Source organism: Armigeres subalbatus, chromosome 1 (assembly GCF_024139115.2).
Source record: "Armigeres subalbatus isolate Guangzhou_Male chromosome 1, GZ_Asu_2, whole genome shotgun sequence".
NCBI lineage: Eukaryota > Metazoa > Arthropoda > Insecta > Diptera > Culicidae > Armigeres > Armigeres subalbatus.
This window is the reverse complement of record NC_085139.1, coordinates 311,362,204-311,387,400: the sequence shown is the minus strand read 5'-3', so window position 1 is coordinate 311,387,400 and position 25,197 is coordinate 311,362,204. Positions and strand designations below refer to the sequence as shown.

The 25,197-nt window shown below is 40.9% G+C and overlaps 1 protein-coding gene across 1 annotated transcript in view; it reads right to left on the bottom strand.

The window, feature by feature from the left end:
* Positions 1-25,197, bottom strand: part of LOC134207919 (carbonic anhydrase 2) — a 41,838-nt gene that overhangs the window by 1,875 nt on the left and 14,766 nt on the right. Inside the window, exon 2 of the mRNA XM_062683990.1 lies at positions 14,411-14,628. Coding sequence (XP_062539974.1) covers positions 14,411-14,560 — 150 coding nt within the window. The 5' untranslated portion in view covers positions 14,561-14,628. The remainder of the gene's footprint in view (positions 1-14,410; positions 14,629-25,197) is intronic.

Sequence of the window (25,197 nt, the reverse complement as noted above, 5' to 3'; positions counted from 1 at the left end):
AAAAACCCTGATTAATCCACCTAGCGGTGATGGTGCCTTTCTCGTGCATTATAAAAAATAGTAGTTTGGCCATTTCTTTTGAGCCCATAGTCCGATGTGGCCAATTTTCAATAGGAAACAATGGAAGAGTATTCTGCGGCGAATGCAACTTATTGCGAGCAAATCTGTTGAGAATAAGTGCCCGAAAAATGAGTGACACTTTTTTACGCAATTATTCCGTAAAAAAAGTATTTTGGCCATAACTTCCGATCCCATGGTCCGATTCGGCCAATTTTCAATAGGAAACAATGGGTCTGCGTCGAATGTCGGTTGCGCAAATCGTTTAAGGATAAGTGCCCGAAAAATGAGTGACACTTTTGCTACATTTTGGTACGTGGTATAAAAAGTTTGTTTTTGGAGCGATCATATAGCCTAGAAAAAGGAAGAAGAAACTAGGAAAATGGAGAAGGTAGAAGAAAGAAGACAGAAAGGAAGAAAAAATAAGGAAATAAAAGAAGATAGAAGAAGGAAAACGAAGTAAGAAAACAAAAGAAAAGAATGGGAAAGGAAGAAGAACAAAGAAAAATGAAGGAAGAAGAAACCAGAAAAAAAGAAGTAGGAAGAAGAAAGCAGGAACAAGAAAGGTAGAAGAAGGAAGAAATAAATAGGAACAAGGAAAAAACACAAATAAAGTTTAAAATAGGAACAATGTTTAAAATAGGAACAAAATAGAAACAAGGAAGGAGGAATTAAGAAGGAAGAACTATGGAAGAAGAACCAAGAAGAAAGAAGGTAGAACGAAGAAGGAAGAAAGAAACAGGAAGAAGGAACTAGGAAGGGTTGAATAAGAAAGAAGTAAAAATGCACAAAAAAATCAACAAAAAAGAAGGAGGAAGAAAAAATATAGAAGAAAGTAGAAAGAAAGAAAGAAGGAAGAAGAGAAAAATAAAGAATAAAAAAATAAGAAAGTAATCTTGGCAAGGATCAATAACCAAGAACCAAGAACAATAAAGTTTTGTTCCTTCCTATGTCACCTCAATTTTTTTGACCTGTATAGACTAAAAAAATACGAATTCCGTATAAAAATTGAAGTCGCAAGAAGGTTGCGGATCATTTTAGTTTGAGCCCCTATTAACGTCAAATGTGAATTCTTCCACTAAAATTGGTTTCTCACGATTTTTCCGCCTTTCGAGTTTCAGCCTTATGTGAGATTTTTACTTTTTCAGCCTTTCAGCCTTTCGTGGAAGACCCACATCACGGTAATATGTTGAATTAAGTACAACTGAGCGAGATCAGTTCCAATTCATTTCACTTTTTGAAATCTCCCATCCAGAGTGTAAAATAATCGAAATTTGTTGGTGAAGTCCACCATTCTTCACTTGCCAGCTCACTTCCAGACACATTCATAGTCGGCTCTGGACTTTCAATATTCGATTGAATATTAGTCATTGAATATTTATGCACATTCAGAGTCTTCTCCATTTGGCTCGGTCCATGGCTACACGTCGCCAACCACGCAGTCTACGGAGGGTCCGCAAGTCATCTTCCACCTGATCGATCCACCTTGCCCGCTGCACACCTCACCTTCTTGTGCCCGTCGGATCGTTGTCGAGAACCATTTTCACCGGGTTACTGTCCGACATTCTGGCTACGTGCCCGGCCCACTGCAGTCGTCCGATTTTCGCGGTGTGAACGATGGATGCAGCTCATGCAACTCGTGGTTCATTCGCCTCCTCCACGTACCGTCCGCCATCTGCACCCCACCATAGATGGTACGCAGCACTTTTCTTTCGAAAACTCCAAGTGCGCGTTGGTTTTCCACGAGCATCGTACAGGTCTCGTGTCCGTAGAAGACTACCGGTCTAATGAGCGTTTTGTAGATTGTCTAATGGCGAACACCTGGTCCGTGGTGGAGCGTTCGTCCATAAAACCCGCCTGGTACTGCCCCACGAACTCCCTTGCAATTGGTGCTAGTCGACGGCATAAAATTTGGGAGAGTATCTTGTAGGCGGCGTTCAGCAATGTGATGGCGCGGTAGTTGCTACAATCAGGGATGACAATAGTCATTCTCGTCATATGAAGAAAGCGAAACAAAATTAGTCTTCGTCATAATATTGCACGACGCAACACCTATTCGTTTTTTTCGCGCCGCATGCGTACCATGAAGATTGTCGCGCAGCCAAAAGTTATGACGATTTTCGTCGTCTCTTCTTCACACAATTGATTGAACGTCATTATAGACGGACTGATTAAACACATAATAGCGTCTCAAATAAACAAATAGTAGGAACTTAGGTAACATAAATGTATCGATAACATTAATAACGCTTTCATACGTTGCTTCAAATTAATTATTACAAAGGATTAGTAAAAATCTTCGCATGGCAGCTGCCGCTTGAAGAATAACGGTATGAAGTCTTCGTTCTTCGATGTCGTTATGTCGATTTGGTTACACGTCGAAAGCTAACGTCGTGCGCGTCATTGACGATGTGTAGAGTAGCAATGAATACACTGCAACTCGTCGCTACTGTGGCATTTCGTGCTATGACGATGACTAATGTCAGCTCTGGCTACAATCCAGCTTATCGCCCTTTTCGTAGATGGGACACACGACACCTTCCATCCACTCCTGCGGCAAAACTTCCTCCTCTCAAATCTTGGTAATGACCCAGTGCAGCACTCTAGCAAGTGTCTCACCACCGTGTTTAAATAGCTCTCTTGGTAGTTGGTCAATCCCAGGAGCTTTGTTGTTCTTCAGCCGGCCAATCTCCTCCTGGATTTCCTGGAGATCCGGAGCCGGTAAAATTATGTCCTGTGCGCGTTCTCCTAGGTCCATCACCATACCGCCATCTTCGTCTGCCACATCGCCATTCAGGTGTTCTTCGCAGTGCTGCCGCCACCTTTGGATCACCTCACGCTCGTTTGTAAAAAGGTTCCCGTTTATGTCCTTACACATATCAGGCTGTGGCACGTGGCCCTTACGTGTACGGTTTAACTTCTCATAGAACTTTCGTGCGTTATTAGCGCGGTACAGTTGCTCCGGCTCTTCACAGTCTCGATCTTCCTGCTGACGCTTTTTCCCCCAAAAAATCGAGTTTTGTCTGTTCCGCTTCCGTTTGTATCGTGCCTCGTTCGCCCTCGTGCGGTGTTGCAGAAATCTCGCCCATGCTTCATTCTTCTCCTCCACTAACTGCTCACATTCACCGTCATACCAGTCGTTTATCTGATCCGAGGCCACCGTGCCTAGTGCAGCGGTTGCGGTACTTCCAATGGCGACTCGAATATCTCTCCAGCCATCTTCACGAGACGCTGCACCCGTTGTGAGTGCCACTTACAGCAGCTGCGCGTAGTCTTGGGCTAGTCTACCGTCTTGTAGCCGCCCAATGTTTAGCCCCAGTGGACGACTCCGATGCGTGTTGTACACCGTCGAGAGTTTTGAGCGCAGACATACTGCAACGAGGTAGTGGTCGGATTCAATATTCGCACTGCGGTAAGTGCGTACTTTCATTATGTCGGAGAAGAATTTACCGTCGATTATGAAGTGGTCGATTTGGTTTTCCGCTACTTGATTATGTGATTTCCATGTGGCCTTGTGGATATTCTTGCGGGGGAATAAAATGCTTCTGACTACCATTCCGCGGGAGGCTACAAAGTGCATCGTTGGCCGTTGTCGTTTGATACGGTATGCAGACTATCCGGTCCGATGACCGGTCTATACATTTCCTCCCTTCCTACCTGCACGTTCATGTCACCGATGACGATTTTGACGTCCCGCAGTGGGCATCCATCGTATGTCTGCTCCAGCTGTGCGTAGAACGCTTCTTTCTCGTCGTCGGGTCTCCCTTCGTGTGGGCTGTGCACGTTGATGATGCTATAGTTGCGTTGATTGGCTGCCACCCGATCACGCGTTGGCGCATCTTTTCCAGCACTATGAAGCCGGTTCCCAGCTCGTTGGTGGTGCCACTGCTTTGGTAGAAGGTAGCCGCTCGATGCCCGCTTTTCCACACTTTCTGTCTTGTCCAGCAGGTTTCCTGCAGCGCTACGACGTCGAAGTTGCGGGGATGTAATTCATCGTAGATTATCCTGTCAGAACCTGCGAAGCCTAGCGACTAGCAGTTCCATGTTCCAAGCTTCCAATCGTGATCCTTTATTCGTCGCCTAGGTCGTTGCCGATTGTATCGAGTCGTATTATCTTCTATGTCGTACGTAATGGTTGTTTTTAAAGGCGGCTTATTGGGCCTGCGCAAACCTCCTGTCTCGTCGGAGGGTCGTCGTATCAGGTCTGTTTAGCGTCCCACCTCACACCAGGGGTGGCATTGCGCACCTCGACTCGAAACGAGCAAACCATGCAAACTGTCATACGAAAGCGCTGTCGAAAGGAGATGCGCAATGAGTCCCCAGGACTTGGGCTTGTGCGCTTTGAGTGGCACACGGTCGCTTTGGCGGAGCCTACTTGCGGATACATGCAGCTTTTAATAAAGGTTTAATAGAGCCCACTGTCAAACCCCACCATATCCCTAGGCAGGATCGTCAAGCCCTTGGACATAGTCCCTGCTGCCCCCAGGGTATGAACAATGTATTCAATTAAACAGATTCGGCTCCGTTAAGCCTCTAGTGGCGTCTAGTGCCTGTCAAATAAATTATATAAAAAAAAACTTGTTTAAATGATGAACGCATCCCTATCACTGCTGCTGCACATCACATCCGAAAACATAGCATTTGACCACTTCTCCTTTTTAACTTTAAACGATGGTATCGTAGCCTACAACGATTATTGTTGTGCAGGTCATCAACACTAGATATCACCCTGTCAAACAATCTAATCCAAATGTCTGTCCTGATCGTTCATACTGAACTGTCGTCGGATCATTTTCCAGTTACCTTCAACATAACCATTGAAACTTCAATGGTGCCTTCAGGTTGCAGTTCTCGGTGCTACAACCAAGCAAATTGGAGTCTTTTCTCCAGGACGATCAACGAGAATATAAACCTGAATTCTCTGCTTATCAACAACCTAGATACCCACGACAAAATAGACGGAGCCATCAATCTGTTTGAAAATATCCTCCTACGTGCTGAAGACGCAAGCGTACCGGAAATAACAATCGTTCCTCGGAAAACTGTTCTTCCCGAATCAATAAAGCTGCTGATCCGTCTGAGAAACGTAAGACGACGTCAGTACTTACGCACTCGAGACAATTGTTTCTCAGCTCAACAATACCAAATGCGCGAAGCATCGATTCAAAAAATTTTAAGACATGCTGCGAACGTTGGACAACGGTTGCCAAAAATTCTGGAAGCTGAGCAAAAATCTCCGCAATAAAGTGAAACACAGCCCTCCCTTGAAAGTTGATGGCAGCCTGCTAGTAACACTTGCACAGAAAACTGAAGCATTTGTGCTTATTCTGCTTCGGATAAAGATCCCGAAATAATCGTGACCAAACTACAGAATGCACAAAACTGCTTTGAACAAGTGGAGGATCAATGCCACCAAAACCCAGACTGTCTTTTTTACCAAAAAAAATGTCCGAGAACCACCATATCTACAAATGGTTTATCATCACCCTGGACGAATGAAGCCAATATTACCTAGGAATTATGCTACCAAAAAACTGGATAAAGCAACTCGCTCTCTGTTCTCGCTCATCAATCGTCGCTCCAAGCTCAAAAAACAAAATACTTATTTTCAAATGTATACTTCGACCCATTATCTATGGTTTATGGCTCACCTGTATGGGGTGATTGTGCAAAGTCCCATCGGAAACGCCTTCAGGTGGAACAAAATAAGTTCTTAAAAATGATATACAACTTTCACCCATTCTACCCAAGTGAAGAACTACACCGTTTCATTGGAGTAGTAACTATCGACGAGTTCGTCAGATATCAGCAAATCCTCTAATCGAATCCCTCCATGCTCAGACACTGTGATATTAGATAAAGTTAATCATCAGATCTAGGGTTTTTTGGAAAAGTTTTTCCCTAATTTGTCCAATTACAATCGTAAATTTTAATGCTCAAGACAGAAATTGTATAGTACGCAGCTTGAAAGGACACTTGAAATCTCTGCAGTTGTATCTCTAAGTGTCCGTATCAGTGTTTTGATAACATTCAATAAACCATGCAATAATCAGTTCAATCAAAGTTAATTGCCTGTATTCCGGGAATTAAACCACCCGACTTGGACATTAATTTACAATGTTCTGAAAACTCATATGTGAATATGTACAGTGTACACGACGTCAGTACTTACGCACTCGAGACTCGAGACATTATGTGGAAGATATTGATTTGAAAAATGTATTGGAGGTAACCACTTTCCCTTTGATGGGACTCGAACCCACGACCCTCAGTACGCTAGACTGGTGCTTTATCCAACTAAGTTACGTCGGTCTTCGCAACCTAGCGGCTACTGAATGAGCTCGAGATTCCCAAATTGGACGCATAGTCAAATCACTCGCAATCAGTTTCTCAAATACACATGTGGAAGTGTTGGCTTGTTAATATCACAAACACTCATTCAAAAAATACGGATTTATGTAGTGGTGTGTTGGCAACCTTCATTACCCCTACACTGATAAAAATATACACGTTCGATTCATGTGTTTCGGAATATGGATGATTTCAATCGGCTTACACCATCAACTCTAGTGGATTTCACATCGCTGAGATGTTCTTCACACACGCAGTTCAAATGCCAATGTTTATGTCGTATTCCATACTTGTTACACCACGAATTGATGTGCATACCAATGGATACTCAAAACAAATACAACTATGACCCATGTGTTTCAAAATGTATGAATTTCAATTCCACTTACACCATGCATTTCATATCACTGAGATGTTCTTCACAAACTCAGTTCAAATGACAATGTTTATAGCCAATTCCATACTTGATACACCGCGATCTCATATATTTATCTAACAAATGTTATTAATTGATTCAAACAAACTTGAGTAGGCATTCGAACCATCTAATTGTGTCACTCTTTTGAAGAGAAAGCACATGTTTCGTATAAACTAACTTTTTTTCAGCTGGTATTTTGAAGTAATTCAATGTTTTGCTAAAATTCTGGTTAAAAACAAGAAAAATATTTGAATTAAGTCGAGACACTGTAGACAACGAAATACATATTGGTTGCGGTGGTTGAATTTGATGGATTAGTACTAAATTATGTTATGACAATAAGTAAAGCCATTTAACTAAAAAGATCCAAATTACATTCTTATAAAGAATAATCGAGGTACTTGATTCTTTATGAAAAAATCTTTATATTTAGCATATGTCTATCTGGTAGCCCATAGGGAGAAGCATCGGATTAGAAAATGTGTTCCTATTGACAGAGGTAAGCTGATTCTACTTTCCCCAAGACTTTCCCCATGAAAAATAATTTAAAACCGTGCTTATGAAAAATATTCTCCTTTCCGTATAAACAGCCCGAGTTCTGCAAGGAGAGTACACCAATATCGCAGCAATCCAACAATTTTTATCAGAGGACTCGAGATCTCGGAACATCAAAAAATTCAATGGTCAGAAGCTCACTGATACAATAACCACCATCTTATTACCAGGTAAGTTATTAATGAAACACGACTTTAGAAAATACCATACTTCTATTTTAATAATAATAATAATAAATTTGTAGGTGGGAGCTCAGGTGAAATACCCTGGGCGTCCATGAAAAACCACCATTTCGAGTAGGTGGGAGCTGAAGGCCCAATTCCTAAGCACCAATGAAAAACCACCCTCGGGCGAGCACTGGCGCTTGAACCTAGCTATTTAGCACTGTAAAGAATTAAATAACTTTACAGAACCCGTAGCTTCCGGGAATGAAAGCACACCCAAATATGGAGTTACGCTCAAGAACAATACCACCCATGCGATTGCCCGAGGAGGGAGCCCCTACTGGAGCTGGTCCTGGAACGGGGGACAGAGCGAGCGGCCAGCGGCTAGAGGAAGGAGAGGTGCAAGTGCAACAGCGACCCTCTAGTCATCGGGCTCAGCCCGTGCCGACAAGGCAAAACAGAAACGGCAGCAGAAGAAATCACCAAGGCAATGCTGCACCTGCTGATGTTGCTGTGGTTGATCGACGTCAATCACTCACGTTAGCGGGCCGCCGACGGCAACGGATCATGTGGACAAGGGAGATGAATCAGTACGTGATCCGTTGCTACTACGTTTGCACCAGGATGGAGACGGATATGTCCGGCAGACCGGCGATGCTGGAGATGTTCAATGAGAGGTTCCCTCGGTTTGCACCCCAGCTTGACCAGAACAAGTTGTACACACGCCAGAGAGCTATTATGTCACATAATATGCTGACTCCAGAAGACGTAGAGTACAACAAGCGGGAAGGGCAAAGGGAACAAGGACTGGAGTAGGAGGCAAGATCGAACGATACGTCGAGAAGCAGTTCTGTTGGGTTGGATGCATCAATCGCAAGTAACCGTCGCGATTCGATTGCACCCGCCGCTCCAGGACCAACAGTGGAATTGCAACGACAGCAATTGAAGGACGAACTAGCTAATCATATGGGCACAGCAGTTACACAGTTCCGTGGGACAGACCCCATGTCCCGACACCGGATACCCAAGTTGCAGTACTCCTATCGGTTGACGAGTACAGTAAGCATCCTTAACCAGGATATTTTGCCACAGTACTTGGAAACCGTGGAGAACCTTGAGGAGCTGCAATTTATCGTGTATTCGGCTGCAGTGGCTGTTGTAAGAACGTTGGGATTGCGAACACGCCCACAAGGTGAGAGTGATGGACGCGCACGCCCCAAAGCACGAAAACCCGCGTGGATGCGACGTCTGGAGACCCGCATCGCCACACTACGGTCAAAGGTTGGTCGATTAACACAGTACAAGCAGGGGAATCGATCAACCAGGCTAATTCGGAATGTTGCTGAAATTGTGAAACCCACAGAACTCCGTGATCTCACCGAGGCGAACATAACTGAGATCCTCGACACCCATGTACAGCGGTTGAGTGCTCTTGCTAAACGACTGCCACGTTATGGAGAATGTTCGAAGAGGAAGGAGCAAAATCGAATGTTCAACATCAGCGAAAGGGAGTTCTACAACCACATCCGAAACGACAAAGCCGACTTTGGCGAGGGCCTTCCGGAGATTGGAGAAGTCACGCAGTTTTGGTCCAATCTATGGGAGAACCCCGTCATACACAACGGCGATGGGGTGTGGATGGCAGAAGAAGAGCAATATTGTGGTGGAATTGGAGACATGACCGCTATCAACGTGACCGCCCAAGACATATGTGAGGCTACTCGGTATACCAGGAATTGGGCTGCACCAGGACCCGATTTTGTGCATAATTTCTGGTATAAAAAACTCACAACGGTCCACGGGCGGATGGCGGAATGCTTCAACACGGTACTAGCTAACCCCGAGCAGCTACCGGAATTCATCACTAGGTGTCACTTATCTTCTGCCGAAGGATCGGAACACTTTGAACCCAGCCAAGTACAGACCAATAACGTGCCTTTCGAGTCTGTACAAAGTGCTGTAATCGGTAATAGCGAGGAGGGTGCAGAACCATTGCGACGTCAACAACCTGATGACCGAGGAACAAAAGGTTGTCGACGTAACACACGAGGCTGCAAGGATCAGGTCATCATTGATGCAGTCGTTGTTGGGCAGGCCACCCACAAGCAAAGAAACCTGAGCATGGCGTATATCGACTATAAAAAGGCATACGACTCAGTACCTCACTCGTACCTTCTTAAGGTACTGCAGTTGTATAAGATAGACGGTAACGTCATCAGGCTAATGCAGCACGCTATGGGGATGTGGAGCACATCCCTACACATTACCGACGGAGAAAAGGTGTTACGGTCCAGGACTCTCAGCATCAGGAGGGGCATATTCCAAGGCGATACCTTTAGTCCTCTATGGTTTTGCCTTGCCATGAACCCTCTTAGCAGAGCACTCAACCAACACAACTATGGCTATCATTTGAAGGGTGGGGAAAGGAGTACAAACATTACCCACACCTTCTTTATGGACGACTTGAAGCTGTTTGCGGAATCTGTGGAGAAGCTGCACCAATTTCTGCGGCTTGTAACGGTATTCAGCAACGACATCCGGATGGAGTTTGGTATCGATAAATGTCGATCTATACATCTACACCGGGGTCACCTGGTGGATGCCGACAGTTTCCGCGTCAACGAACAGAAGGAGATTCGAAACATGGTTGAAGGCGAAACGTACAAGTTCCTAGGTTTCCTGCAACTGAAAGGAATTCGCCATACGACGATCAAGAAAGAGCTGCAGGAAAAGTTCTTGCATCGTGTCAACGGTATTTTGAAGAGCCTCTTGTCGGCCGGCAACAAGGTGAAGGCGATAAACACGTTTGCTGTGCCCTTGTTGACATACAGTTTCGGGGTGGTGAAGTGGACCAAGACTGACTTGGAGGCGTTAGAACGAGCAGTACGAGTGGCGTTCACTAAGCATCGCATGCGCCATCCAAAATCGTCCATTGAGAGAGTCACCCTGCCACGTACAGTAGGAGGAAGAGGCGTCACCGATATACAAACACTATGTGTTTCCCAGATCCAGCAGTTGCGAAGATACTTCGTGGAAAGCCAGAACCGCCACGAAATCTATCTATCTACGGATTCAGTGCCCTGCATCTGGCGCAGGAGGACTATCAGCTGAATTGCGACATCAAATCTGTCGACGAGATAATCGCATCGTGGAAACAGAAGGAGTTGCATGGGACGCACCCCCATCAACTGGAGCTGGTATATATCGACAAAGCGGCGTCGAATACGTGGCTGGTGCGGGGTGAACTCTTCTCGGAAACAGAAGGATTCATGGTAGCCATCCAGGACCGGGTAATTGCGACGAAGAACTATCGGCACTATATATTGCACGAAAACGTGGAGGACCGCTGCAGGAATTCAGTAGGAGAGACGATCGAACATATCGTGTCCGGGTGTTCAGCCTTAGCTGATTCAGCCTATCTCGGTCGTCATAACGAAGTAGCCAAGATTGTGCACCAACAGCTTGCTTTAAAGCACAACTTGGTTAACCAGTTTGTCGCCTACTACAAATATGTGCCTGTCCCGGTTCTGGAAAATAGTTTCGTGAAGCTGTACTGGGATCGCGAGATCATAACGGATGTCCTCTTTCGTGCCAATCGGCCCGATATTGTGGTCTACGACAAAAGGATGAAGCGGGTAACCCTCATCGACATTGCTGTACCGCTAGACCATAATGTCCAAACAACATTCTCCAACAAGATAACGAAGTACCACGACTTGGCGGAGGAGTTGAAGCAGATGTGGCACCTGGAGGACGTGCGTATAATTCCGGTTGTTATCTCAGCAACCGGAATCGTCCCGAAATCTCTTCTGAGATCCTTAGGAGAGCTGGAACTATCTCATAACCTCCATAGCATCCAAAAGACAGTGGTTCTTGGAACTTGCAGCATCGTAAGAAGATTCCTGAACCACCATAACTAATACATCCGGTGCAAACGTTTATTATAGGATTTTAAGTCAACCGGCGAATTAAATCCACAGAGCCTAATCCCCTTTGGCATTCAGATTGCCCGGGGTAGGTGAAAATTCCCAGCACGCTTGCTGAGGAAGTGCCAAAACTCTATAATAATAATAAAATCAATAACAAATATTTTTCTTCCCTTAACATTCGTGTAACAGAATGCCTCATCAGAACGTTTAATTCCTTCGAAGAGACATGCATACCGGCAAGCTGGAATCAACATATCATGGCCAGCACATACTATTCTTGACATTGTGGATGACAATGGAATCGGTCGTAGGACAGTAATGGAGCTTTTTGGTCCACTGGAGATGGAGACGGCAAGGATCTGTTCGAGTGTCGAGTGTAAATATGCCAACGACAACGACAGCCGCTGCTATACAACCAAATGATTCAACTTCATTAATTAGGAACTTTATTTAGCGATGGCGAAGACATTTTATACATTTGTACAAAATTTGTTTTTATTTCATTTTATCCGTCCGGAATTCGATTTACGTTAGAGAATTGAAAACCAATGAAAGATTGTTTTTTATATACCTCCACCGTTGATTCGTTGGAAGTTATCGCAAAACAATGCTTTTTGAATTGGGTTTCGATCCGATGAGGGAAATCGGACTCCGGGCGGAAATTGCATTCCTGTATCATTGTAAACATATGAAAGAAAACACGAAATACATTCATTAACAAATAAAATTCAACACGATTATACATCAAATTCATTTAGAAAACAAGCGAACATGTCAAGCCATTCAATCCAAATCGATTTGTTTTACACGTTAATACCGTGTGGATGGTTCATGAACGGATGATGAGTTTTGATTGAGCGAAGTCGTAAGTTTTACACATGACATTGATTTGTTTTGACAATTTGCGCACATGTATGTGTAGAACACACGGTCCTCTTGTGTATTTTTTTTATAGTGTAATACACTAACCACAGGCATCTCTTTCCAGTTGGTTGTTGTTCTTTGTCACTTTTTCCTTTACTTTGCCTCGTTGTTGGTGGATGGGGGGGGTCCGTAGAGTAGTTGTCTACACATCTGACTCTGAATCAGATGGTCATGGGTTCGATTCCCACCCCCTCCACATCCCTTTATAGAGGGAAAGTCAACATGACTTTAAAAGAAAGCTAAGTCTCCGGACGTAAAAAAAAAAGAAACATAACAATAAGTCTCTATGGCACATTTTCAAATGAAATATATACAGGTCGATAAAGCAGATCACGATTGTAAACTCCACGGAGTATAAATAGAAATAGGTTGGACATATGGCCTGCGATGCCGGTCCAGTTAGGTGGGGTGTGTGCGCAAAAGAAAAGCACCACCCCAAACAGAAAGAAGAAGAAGAAGAAGAAGTTGTTGGTGGATGAACTTTCTCCTGCTCGGGATCCACAGATGATTTTATTGGATCTGAATCAAAATCAATAGGAATTTTACTCACTTTTTCACACGAAAAGTTCTTCGGATTTTATTTTACTATTCAGTCTCAGTTCAAAATGTTCTTCCTATAAAATTTCTGTTCCAGTTAACATTTGTTGCTTAAAAAAATTCTCGATCCACAACACTGCCCACGCTTAGCGATCGTTGCTGGGTAATCCTTTTCGGCACAAAAAACGTTCTGGTTGGTTTATCCGGTATCCTGATGGGTACTTGACGGTAGCTTCACATATCGAGTAGTTCCAGGTGGAATGCCGAATGGACTTCCGGTTGCCTTCAGACGGTGACGGTTTTGCTATCATGGCTCGGTTTTACTTATCTGGCTTACTGACGGCTTTTTATCTTTTTACCGCCTACGCTCTTCCTGCAATAGCGCGATTTTTTATCTTCTTTCCTAGTGGCTACTTCCAATTTCATGCGCATTTTCTCGATCACGTTCTATTGAACAATCAAAAATTATGTAACCCTTTAGGTGGAGGAGGGCATTAGCTCAAACGTTACGATTCATATAAATAAATCAAATCATCCATACAAAAAGTTTTACGAAAGATAGGGAGGAAGATTAAAATTGACGGATTGCATTATCACATTCTTATTCGTAGAAATCATCAGAGCCGTTGAAGCAAAGTTGCAGTTTAGGTCCTAATCGGATTTAAGTGTGGCCATAGCAGAAGCATTATTATCAAAGTATGGGGTTTGGGAAGTACGGAAGTGGCGCACGTTCATTAATTACGGGTAAGTGATCTTACGAAATGTAAGGATCAGCACCGACGTGTTCAATCTCTTTATGCTTTCGTTCCTAGTGATTCGCTGAACACGCACGACCTTTTCATTGATATTCGATGAGCGTTTTCAGTTTGAGCAATTTAGGTTGAAACTCGAACGCGCAAAATGTAGTGTATGTAATGTAATGCTTTGCGTTTCGGTTTTAGCCATTTAGCCGGCACATGATTTAACCCGATGATGAATGGGTGCAAGCAGCACCTTCTATCGTGGTCAGTTGAAGGAACATTTATCCATAAAATTTCTTTTAAAACCTTAAAAAAGCTTTGCAAAAGTTGCAAATATATACAAGTTTTAGTATATTTTTGGTTTATTTGCATCTCAGAATCAAATTTCAATACGGTTTTCGAAGCATTCTCTAAATGTAATCATGTATTAGGATATGTTAAAATTTGACTTAAAAGTTTGTGTTGCCCCTACAAGCGCGTAACAAAGCCAAAAATATGAAAGCGCTGCCGCGATCACGTGAACAGTACCCACCGATTATTTGTTTTGACTGCAGCACTGATGTAAAAAAGGATACGAAACTTTCGGAATCTACTTCTGTTTCTGTGCTTTACATATCACATCCATAAGGTACACCTAGTGATGTCTATTCACACGTTCTCTCCTTATTGAGGATATTCATGCCCATTCGCCAAGACTACACACACCCCACGCGCAAGATACGCAAATGTACTCACCATAGCAGACGCTCCATTGTTGAGTATTTTGGCATTTCCCTGACCGTCCCAGTGACCGTGGTATTCCAGGGGTTGAACGCAGTCCTTGAAACTAGTCTCTCGCTGGCTAAGCACAATTGGTGACTGAACTGGGGCCCTTGTGGTCGGCATGATATCTGTGATGATTGATGTTTTCCGTCAATTGAACCAATTGTATGCAATCAGGACTCGATAATCGACTGTAAGTAAAATTGATACGTGAACTGGTTACTAACTGATCGAATGCTGTAGAGAGACTGTAAAATTGATTTCCAAATGAAGATATCGAGGCCTGGCGCACTGCCCACTGTCAATCTTATCAATGCCAGACTTCGAACGGAAGGAGTTTCGTTATCGCTTTTATAGAAATTATCGTTATCTTGGGATTTAGAATAGAAACGGATGAAAATAAAAAGATTTAGATCAGAGTGACGGTTTCTACGAGCGTTATTTTTATCAATAAAAGAAATTCCAAATTCTCGTCACGGCTACGTTCAAAAATAGCTACTTGTAGCTTATGTACGCAAAACATCTTTTTTTCGGCTAAAGATAATTACCGTATGTGCACCTAACATTGAGTATTTCTTATTATAACTGATAAGAAGCTATCCACCCAGACCGCACTGTACTCTCAGAACTATTTATATCTATTAATCCCGTTACGATCTTTGTCTGGACCCGTGCTTTCGTTCTTACGTTGGGCCCGTTTGTGGAAGTAAAATTCTAACACCTAATCTTGCAAGCACACCATTCTGAGGAAAAAAAAACTCTTAGAAAATTACGTTTCCTCGCTCAGCAATAATTTCAAGACCGTCCTGCCCTAGTGCAGAAAGAATAGAAGGAAGCTGGAGACTTCAGATATTCCTCATAACCCTAATAGCAATACTGAAACTAATTATTTCTCTATCGAACTGAGCTATCAGTTCGAATTTATTGATAACCAAGTTGAGCGAATCGAATCTGCCTCTTTAGCTCAGAAGGTTCGTCTTATGTCTCCGAGTTTATTGGCCTTCGAAATGAGATTTAAAGTAATCTTCGCCGGATCATAATAGAATTCCAGATTGCCAGGAGTGGAGACTGCCGTATTTTACCGGAATACAAACAGATTTCATTTTCACCCCACGTGGCCGACCCAGCCATAGTTCAATTCCCGAACTTCAGTTTCTTTCGGCTTCTGGTGACCAGACATTGAAAGCGTGAGTGAAGTAGACGAGCATTGATCTAATTGAATCATAGCATCCTATGCTAGTGAGTGAACAGCCTTGCTCAGATGGTTACCAAACAATGATTATGAGCAATCGTTGCTGCGTAAACAACGAGCAACAGAGTTCGTCAAGCCAAACTTGGTATGGTATCCAGGGAAGCTACGATTGGAGCATTTGTTTTACGCTCGCTCTACTAGAATAAAACCAAAATACATCAAGTGTTCTGCTATATTCACTCTGCTTTTAAGGGTTTGTCTCATTTGGAGAATTAAACTTAAAAGTGACAGTTCGAAAATTAAAAAATCACCCCGTTATAAGAATGGCTGATGCTACCCAGCAATTCCAACAGGACATCGATAGAAAATGATTCGATATCTGTCAAAAGTAATCTTGCTCTGCGAGCAGGGTTATTTGATAATTATTGAAATGTCACTTTTAAGTTTAATTTCAGTTTAATTATCCAATTGAAACAGACCCTAATAAGTAGCTGGGATGCACGAGAGAAAGTATCAAAGCCTCCCATGCAGTGTATCAGAGTTATATTCTTATATCGGACCTAATTTTCCTAAAGTCTGAAAAGATTTTTCTAACAGCGTGTGGTAACAACACTCATTGTTAGGTTACCAAGTGATTTGCCTCACTCAGTTGTTTCCCATTGGTGAGCGATGAAGATCTCTAAACATTGAATCAACGAACGCCAAATTTCAACGATCTAGAAAGCATCAGCGATTAGGCCGAAGTAGAGCATCAAGTTGGCATGAATTTAGCCGATTTTTACTCATGATCTGATTTTTTTCAATGCCTGCTGGTGACAACGAAGATGGAGGACAATGTTTAAGATCCAATTGTTAGGACACCAGGCACCAAGGTTTGCAGAAATCGCTCTCAATAGATAACAAACAACGATAACAGAAAGACATGTGGTCATGCACTTTTTGTTTTGGTGACCACATAGCTGTGTAAAATCACCCCCCTGAAATGAGATGTAGTTCTTGAAGCCGTCTACCGATTGGGTGGCGCTAGTGTTGCCTTTCCTATTTTAAGCTCTGTTCATACTGCCGCGAGAGAATTTGCGATTGGAGCTTTGATGTTGCATGAAGAAGAAGAAGCAGAAAGATGATAATCAAAAATATTCGCACGGGAAAACATACGAAGAAATTTTTGAAACTCTTCTTTAAAATTCTAGAAGCAATTTAATTGAAAACGGTAAGCAGTACGGGGTTAGACTTGTTTTCAACTGCACAATAAACACAATTTTTCAATTTCAATTTTTACGCTGTGATATCATACTTAATACATAGTATAAGAAAAGTCCAACCCCGTACTGTTTACCGTTTTTAATTAGATTGCCTCTAGAATTTCAGAGATATCTTCGTATGTTTTCCCGTGCGAAAATTTTTAAATATCATCTTTCTGCTTCTTCTTCTTCATGCAACATCAAAGCGCCAATTAATCACGTCGAGAATCACGCAACAATGTAATACATCTCGTTGAATATAATTTAACAATACAACACATGCCGCTTACGCATCCGACTTTGACATACTGACTTCGTGTGTTTATTGCTTAATCGGCAATGTTTACATCCAGCACCATGTTGCAGCACCATGTTTTCGGCTTCAGGCAAGTTGTTCGTGGATGACAGCCGTTTCATGGGGGTGTGTAAAATAAGTTGAAACCAACCCGTGAGCAACTTGACAGCTCCAGTACATTGTCAGTGTACCCCGAAAAATTGGTTCAGGTGGTTCTGTCAAACTCGATTATTTCGTGAGCATTTCCTGAATATGGCGTAAAAAATTAAAAATAAACCCCAAATTTTAATTATATATTTTTTTTTATTTATTTATCACACAATTACATTACTCATTAGTTATTTTGATAAAGGCTCGTATATACACAAGCTCTACGGAGCTGGGTGATGAGTTATGTAGATATCATCACAACCTGGTTTGGCGCTGGAATAATGGAAACAATTAAAGGAGTACTTAGACTGTGAACCATTCCACCGATTCGTTTAACTTTTAGTTACAATTTGACAGTTCGGTGGTTACTGTGTTGTTGTTGAGAAAGTTGTTGTTCGTTTGATTTCAGATGGGTGTGATAAAAGCAAACAGCAATATTTTTTTTCTTTATTTTTGTGAACTTCGAAATGAATTCAGTTTTTCACTTTAAATAGCAAATATTGACACTAGTAGAAATGGTTATATTTGTCTCATTTAAGTCATTATATTTTTATCGAAATAGGACAACGTGTAACAACAGTTAGCCCATATATTTTCTGTCAAACTTGCCCTTTCCGTTGCTGTTCCGCTAACATTGTATTTGGGGCTTTTTTCGGCGCGGAAAAGAATCAGATTTATGAGTTTTAAGACGGATAAATTTTTTTATGCCTTCGAAATGTTAGACATATTGTTCAAGCCAATATTTCAGGTTAAAATCGATGCCTAAGTTCATCAAAATACTTCGATGATTATTAATGGTTCCTGTGCTAAAATGTGTTAAGCTAACTTGTTAAGAAAACATGTTGGTGTGTGTTGTAGATGTTCATAACGATGCGATAGCCAAGCTGCGCATAATGTTTCCCGACGTTGAAGTTCGTGTTTCGGTTAATCGTTAATAAGTATTTATCCGTCTCCGAGATCTTGCAAATTAAAAGATCATATTTGTTGGCCTCAATATGTTCTGAAGTCTGAACAAGCTCATGTTTACAATGCTCACATTTTATTTTTCCAATAAACAGTTTTGAACGTGGACTGCTGAATAAATCAATGATTGAAGCGAAAAGTCATCAACCACAGTGGCGTGTACGCAAGCGTTTCAATAACCGGAACATCGGTATCGTTTTTATCTTCTATCGTAGTCGAGTAGTATTTTTGTCGCAACTGGATTATCACCCACTTTTATTTTGTATATTATACTCTGCGCTTCAAAAACTCAACACAAGAAAAAAAATTATGAAATCAAATTAGTTTTGTTTTGTTTTAAATTAATGGTTCCAATTATCTCTACGCCTTTTTGTACTGCAACTCTTGTCCGTGGTTTGGCATCAACAAAAGACGAAACAAAAATATATTTTCCCTTACAACAAAACCGTGTCGGCGATGCAGGATGGCCCGTTGCTTACGTTGTGTGGCGCCATCTGCTATTTTCCAAGTGGGTACGCGAAACTAAACCTTTCTGTCATCTTGTGGGGGGGTTGGTTGAAACACATCCTCAGAACCCGTCCCTCCCCGCGAACTTTTTTAAACAAAAATGATCATGGGGTATTAGCCTCCCGAATCCGTTCTTTATCATGACAGCTTGCGAAAAAAGTTTCTCACGGTATCTACATATCGTATGATGATAAGTTAAAGATTTCTCGTTAAACTTTTCAAAAGGACCTAAGTAACAATAGCGCAATCAACAGAAAAACATGAAAGTTTTTGATTGCAGTACTCAAATTAATTCATGAAAAAAATGTTACTTAGGTCCTTTTGAAAAGTTAAGCGAGATTTCTCCGTTCTCTTTTGGATTCAATCCCTGCCAGGCACACATCATGTACCTACCTGAATAACTGATTGGCAACAGCGTCGATACACCTACGTCAATTAATGTTTAATTACCCGGATAAAAATTTACAGTACCTTGTATGGTATGTTCCATTGGAATACAATTGGTTTTGTGGTAAATAATACAATCAATTGTACTTTTATTGTAGATTTTCAACGGGTGTAAAAATCTTGTATTGTACTTACTTTAAAAGTACAATACATTTAAATGTGACCGATACATTCTATAATATTTTAATTGTTCGCTTATGTTTTATATTGCACATCTAAAAATTAAACAAACTTTAAAGGTATTCCATCTCGGTGATCAGATAATCCGTTTTAAGGGAAATAAAATTTTTTTTTAGAATATTTCATTGATCCATTATGTTGATGAAATAACAATTGAAAACAATAAAATAACAATAACTTTCATTATTACATGAAAAAACGTTCTACCGATTTTCAAATATATATTTTAATTGCAGGTCTTGAAATATTCATGTTCTGATCAATTTAAATTTAAAAAATTCAAAGGAACAAAATCTTTCACTTATAATTTTACTTGGAGAATGACTGGATTTAGATGAGCGTGTACAATTTTGTTTGTGATTAGTGGAAAGACGAAGTAAACGAAGTGTTCCTTTTATTTATTTAAATACTGATTCTGCGAGCAAGCGACGGCGGATCACTGGCCGCTGTACCGTGGTAAGTATTTATAGTGTTATTATCATGATACCGGACCATTTTGAAGTGGGAGAAATCTTTCAACACGTAAAGAAAAAAACTTATAAATAAAAACCTCATAAGCAACAACATTTTCGAAAATATCAATACACTTCATTATGTCATCTAATGAATGATCCCATACCAAAAAGCTAATAAGATTCATAAGTTAATGAAAAGTTTAAGTTTGGAATGTATGTGCCTAGTGCAATGTATAAGTTTTTTCTTAAACATATCATTAAGCACAAAAAAGTATTAGAAATCTTAATAACATTATTTTTTTTCACGTGAAAGACCTTTAGGAAGGGGTCCCTTGATTTACACCGCCGAAGAAGTTCGCAAAATTTTTGTTAGCATGTATCCTTGTTCCTTTTCAGAAATTGAATTAATGATAAAACACTGCAGCTTGCCACCATCACTGATGACTCAATATCGTTCGGCGACTATCATCGAGCTATATCACCAACGGGATACAATAAAAAAATTAAACAGGTGACTTTTCTTTTTCTTTGTGGCTGATACTTTTTGTAAGAAACCTGACATGATTTTATAATTTCCGTCTTCCACAGAAAAACAAATGCGAGCAGCATTAGTTACATTAGTTGCGTCTTCAGTGAGTATTGCCGGTTGCATCGTGGGCGACTGAAATCTACGTTTATGCATCCCGGTCTGAATAGCAGTAAACGCACTGAACAATACCACTAATAATTCAAATTTAAATTAAATGGAATCTAATTTAAATTCGAACAAAAAATGAACTAAAATCAAATTGAAATAATTTTGAAACTAAAATCAAATTTTATTATAAACTAGCTTTATGTACCCGGCCTTGCTCGGAGTTGCCAGTTTAATTCGCAGTTTTTTTCACCATCGGAATTGGAATAGGTCAAAAGGATAATTGTGTTTTCTTATTGATATTTCATCATTTGATTAAAAGAAGGTAGATTACATTTGAAAATATTGACTGATTTTGAAAATGGGATCAAACCCAAAATCGCTTTATTCCGGGCAAACGTCTATTTCTAAAGAAGGAAAAACATACACCGATGCCTTATTCCGGAAAAACGTCTATTTTTAAAGAAATGATCACATTTACCGTCCAGAAGGAAACACTTTAATCATTGCTTTTCTCTGGGCAAACCATGATTTCGATGAAGTGTTGAGTTGATCGATCCCTGTCATCTTCGCCTTCTTAAGAAAAAAGAATGTTTGTTCCAAATTTGGTTGAAATCGGGCAAGGGGTACAGAAGTTATGCTGGAACATTGGATCATTGCATACCTTGCTTTTATTTATTAATCTTGAATCATTATCATATAATTATCATACCTTTTAAAATTTGGAATAAAGGTTACTCGATTATGGATCACTATGCAATTTGATCATTCATAATCATCAATCATTAATCATATCGATCGTTAATCATTAACCATACACATAGTGTGTCAACATTTAATCACGATCGGTAATCGTTAATCATAATCCAACGGTTTTTTCATCTATTATTCATAATCGTTAATTATTGTCAAAATGAATTTAATCATTAATCATTATCAGTCATCATTTTCAAAAATTATAATTCATTAATCATAATCTTTAATCATAGAGTTGAATGATTTAATCATTTAATCTGCTTAGAATTGGTCCTGGGGGTCAGGAGTTACACTGAATTGCCCGTTTTCTAAAGACAACCGCTTTCCCTTTACCCTTCCTCTTTTCTCAACGGCCATTTCACCCCCTTTGTTATCTTCTCCTAGGGATAGAAAATGTGTACCAAATTTGGTTGAAATCGGTACAGGGGTTCAGAAGTTACACTAAATTGCCCGTTTTCTGAACAATACCCTCCTTCAGACCCCTACCCCTTATCCAAATTTCCCTCCCGTACGATCGGCTCCTCATAGTGAATATGTGTACAAAATTTGATTGAAATCGGTCCTGAGGGTTGGGAGTTACACTGAGTTGCTCGTTTTCCAAAGACAACACCTCCCCTATACCCTCCCTTTTTCCAATGACCATCCCATCCCCTTTGTTATCTTTTTCCTTATGATGTATAATGTGTGTACCAAATTTGGTTGAAATCGGTACAGGGGCTCATAATTTACTTTGAATTGCCCGTTTTCTAAACAAAACCCCTCCCTCCAGACCCCTCCCCCTTTCCCAAATCCCCTCCCATATGATTACCTCCTCGTAGTGAATATGTGTACAAAATTTGGTTGAAATCGGTCCTGGGAGTTGAAAGTTACACAGAATTGTTCGTTTTCTGAACAAAACCCCTCCCCCTTTTCTACATGACCATCCCACCCCTTTGTTAACTTCCTCTGAGGATAGAGAATGTCTGTACCAAATTTGGTTGAAATCGGTCCTGGGAGTTGAAAGTTACACAGAATTGTTCGTTTTCTGAACAAAACCCCTCCCACCACCCCTCCCCCTTTTCTACATGACCATCCCACCCCTTTGTTAACTTCCTCTGAGGATAGAGAATGTCTGTACCAAATTTGGTTGAAATCGGTCCTGGGAGTTGAAAGTTACACAGAATTGTTCGTTTTCTGAACAAAACCCTCCCACCACCCTCCCCTTTTCTACATGACCATCCCACCTTTGTTAACTTCCTCTGAGGATAGAGAATGTCTGTACCAAATTTGGTTGAAATCGGCCAAGTGGTTCAGAAGTAGTTAGCGAACATACATACATAGATTGGTTTTTATATATATAGAAGAAGAAGAAGAAGATAAATTGAAACTAAATTTCAAATAAATTTAACTTACATTAAATTGAAATCAATTTAAAATCAAATTGAAATTAAATTAAAGTTAAATTGAACTTAATTAAAATTGAAATAGACTTATCTTAAAAATATATTAAAAATGAAACGAAATTTAAATTGGCTGATTACAAATAAAGTTTAAACTTAATTAAAACTAAATAAATTAGTACCATTAACAACATTAAATTGAATTGTATTTTTATTGTAATATTGAAGTCGAGATTGAAGTGAAATGTATTTAAAATCCCATTGTATTTTTACTGTAAAACAATAGAAAAAATGCGAGAAAAACATTTGAAACACATTGTTTTCTATTGTTTTGGCCTTCGAAATCATCCCATTAAAGAACCGTTAAATCAATTGTTTTGCTCTGAATTTTGTATGAAAAATTTTCGATTTTTTTATTGTAAAGATACATAACAACCCCCCTTTTTTATTGTAAAAGTCCCATTTACCATTCACGTTATCGTGGAAAACCATTGTCTCTGATGTGATTTAGTTGTTAAAATACCATTATATTCAATGGTAATTACTATGTTTTAATTGGTGATGTAACAGTAAAATTTATGATATTTTAATCATATTTTTTATCCGGGTAGCCTTAACAAAAATTACTTCCTATCAAACCACAGATGCAGGCAGACGTGTTTTCATTATACCGGTACGATTAACTTCTCTTGAGGTGCAAATAGGTTATGGGCTCAGTATTCGAATCAAGACCGGTGATGTTTGAAGATATTTTTTTTTTATTGAAGAATCGAACAAGCTGCTGATAAATGAAGAAGTCGTTTGCGACGATTACGACAACTGGAATTTCCGTATGAAGCTGCATCTGGTCAAGGAAGGATCTTGGACCACCGTAAAGGATAAGAAGCCTGAACCGAAAACCGCTGCCTGGAAGACAAAGGATGAACAAGTGCTGGCGACTATTGGTATGGCCGTGGAAGGCAATCAGGTGGTAGACATTAAGAAGGCTAAATCTGCTGCCGAAGCTTAAGAAAACCTTGAAAAAATCCACGTCAGGAAGACACCATAAAGATAACGGTACAAGATTTGTTGATTACATTTGGACAAGAATGGGAACATGGAAACCCACTATTCGGCTCTCACGAAGCTGAACCATCTGTAGTCCAAGCATTCTGCTGAGCAGCCTACCGGAGGAATGCTAGACCCTCGTTACCGCTCTGGAGGCCAGGGCGGAGGAAGATCTGACGCTGAACCTGGTGAAGGGAAAGCCGATCGATGAGATGCAGAAACGAATGAATCGGATCAAGATGGACGACGAATCGGAAACCGTATTGCAGGTAAGATCGAAGGCGGATTCAGACGGTTGCGTCTTTTGCAAGAAACCAGGCCATATAAAGATCAATTGCGGAAAATTCAAGGCATGGAGGGTGGATAAGCAAAAAAGGTGACTGTTTATGATCTAAGAAATTAGCTTGAAATAATTAATCCTATGTTGCTAATCTTATATTTTTAAAACGGTCACCCTAATAATTGACTATTATACATCCCACCAAAAAGACACTCACAAAGTCACAAACACAATGTATCAAATGAACACTGACCACATATTATACGTACATCGGTCAGTACGAACCGCACAACCAGTAGCCAATCGATATAGCCAATAAAGACGATACATTAGGTTTTTAAGAACGCTATAAAACTCAGATACAACCTCAATTGTTACTTGGGTTAGTGTACTCGCGTAAGGTTTCTTATTGGAGAACAAAATTGTTTTGCTTTACGTACATTTAAACGGGGTTTAATAAAAGTGAAGTTGAATTGTTGATCAGTGTGTTGTGCTTAGTTGGAAGACAGGGACTGTGCTAGTGGACGGAGATCACTTTAAAGGTGGACAAACATTGATCTGGAGACGAGAAAAAACTTTACCTCGATTCTTTGGGGACTACACAACGTATGCATGCTACAAGGGAAACTCAACCCACGAACAACCCTCCCACAACAGTGACCAAGCAAGCGAAAGTCAACAGTGTGGTGAAAAATATCAACGAGCCGGGGAACAAGGCGTTCTGTACGGGAAATGCGCTACAACGTGCGGATCAATGGATCTTGGATTCCGGAGCAACGTGCCACATCTCTAATCGATGCGAGTTTTTCGACCACCTGGATGAGACTGTTCTGGAAGCCAAAGTATTGCCAATGGCTTGAGGATGCATTCAAAAGGTCGCCCGCGGAACTGATAAGATGGTAGTACAGGATTGTGCCGGCAACCGCCGGGTGATTACGTTAGACACGGTGATGAGGCCCTCCTTAGCCATGCGGTAAGACGCCCGGCTACAAAGCAAGACCATGCTGAGGGTGGCTGGGTTCGATTCCCGGTGCCGGTCTAGGCAATTTTGGGATTGGAAATTGTCTCGACTTCCCTGGGCATAAAAGTATCATCGTGTTAGCCTCATGATATACGAATGCAAAAATGGTAACTTGGCTTAGAAACCTCGCAGTTAATAACTGTGGAAGTGCTCAATGAACACTAAGCTGCGAAGTGGCTTTGTCCCAGTGTGGAGATGTAATGCCAATAAGAA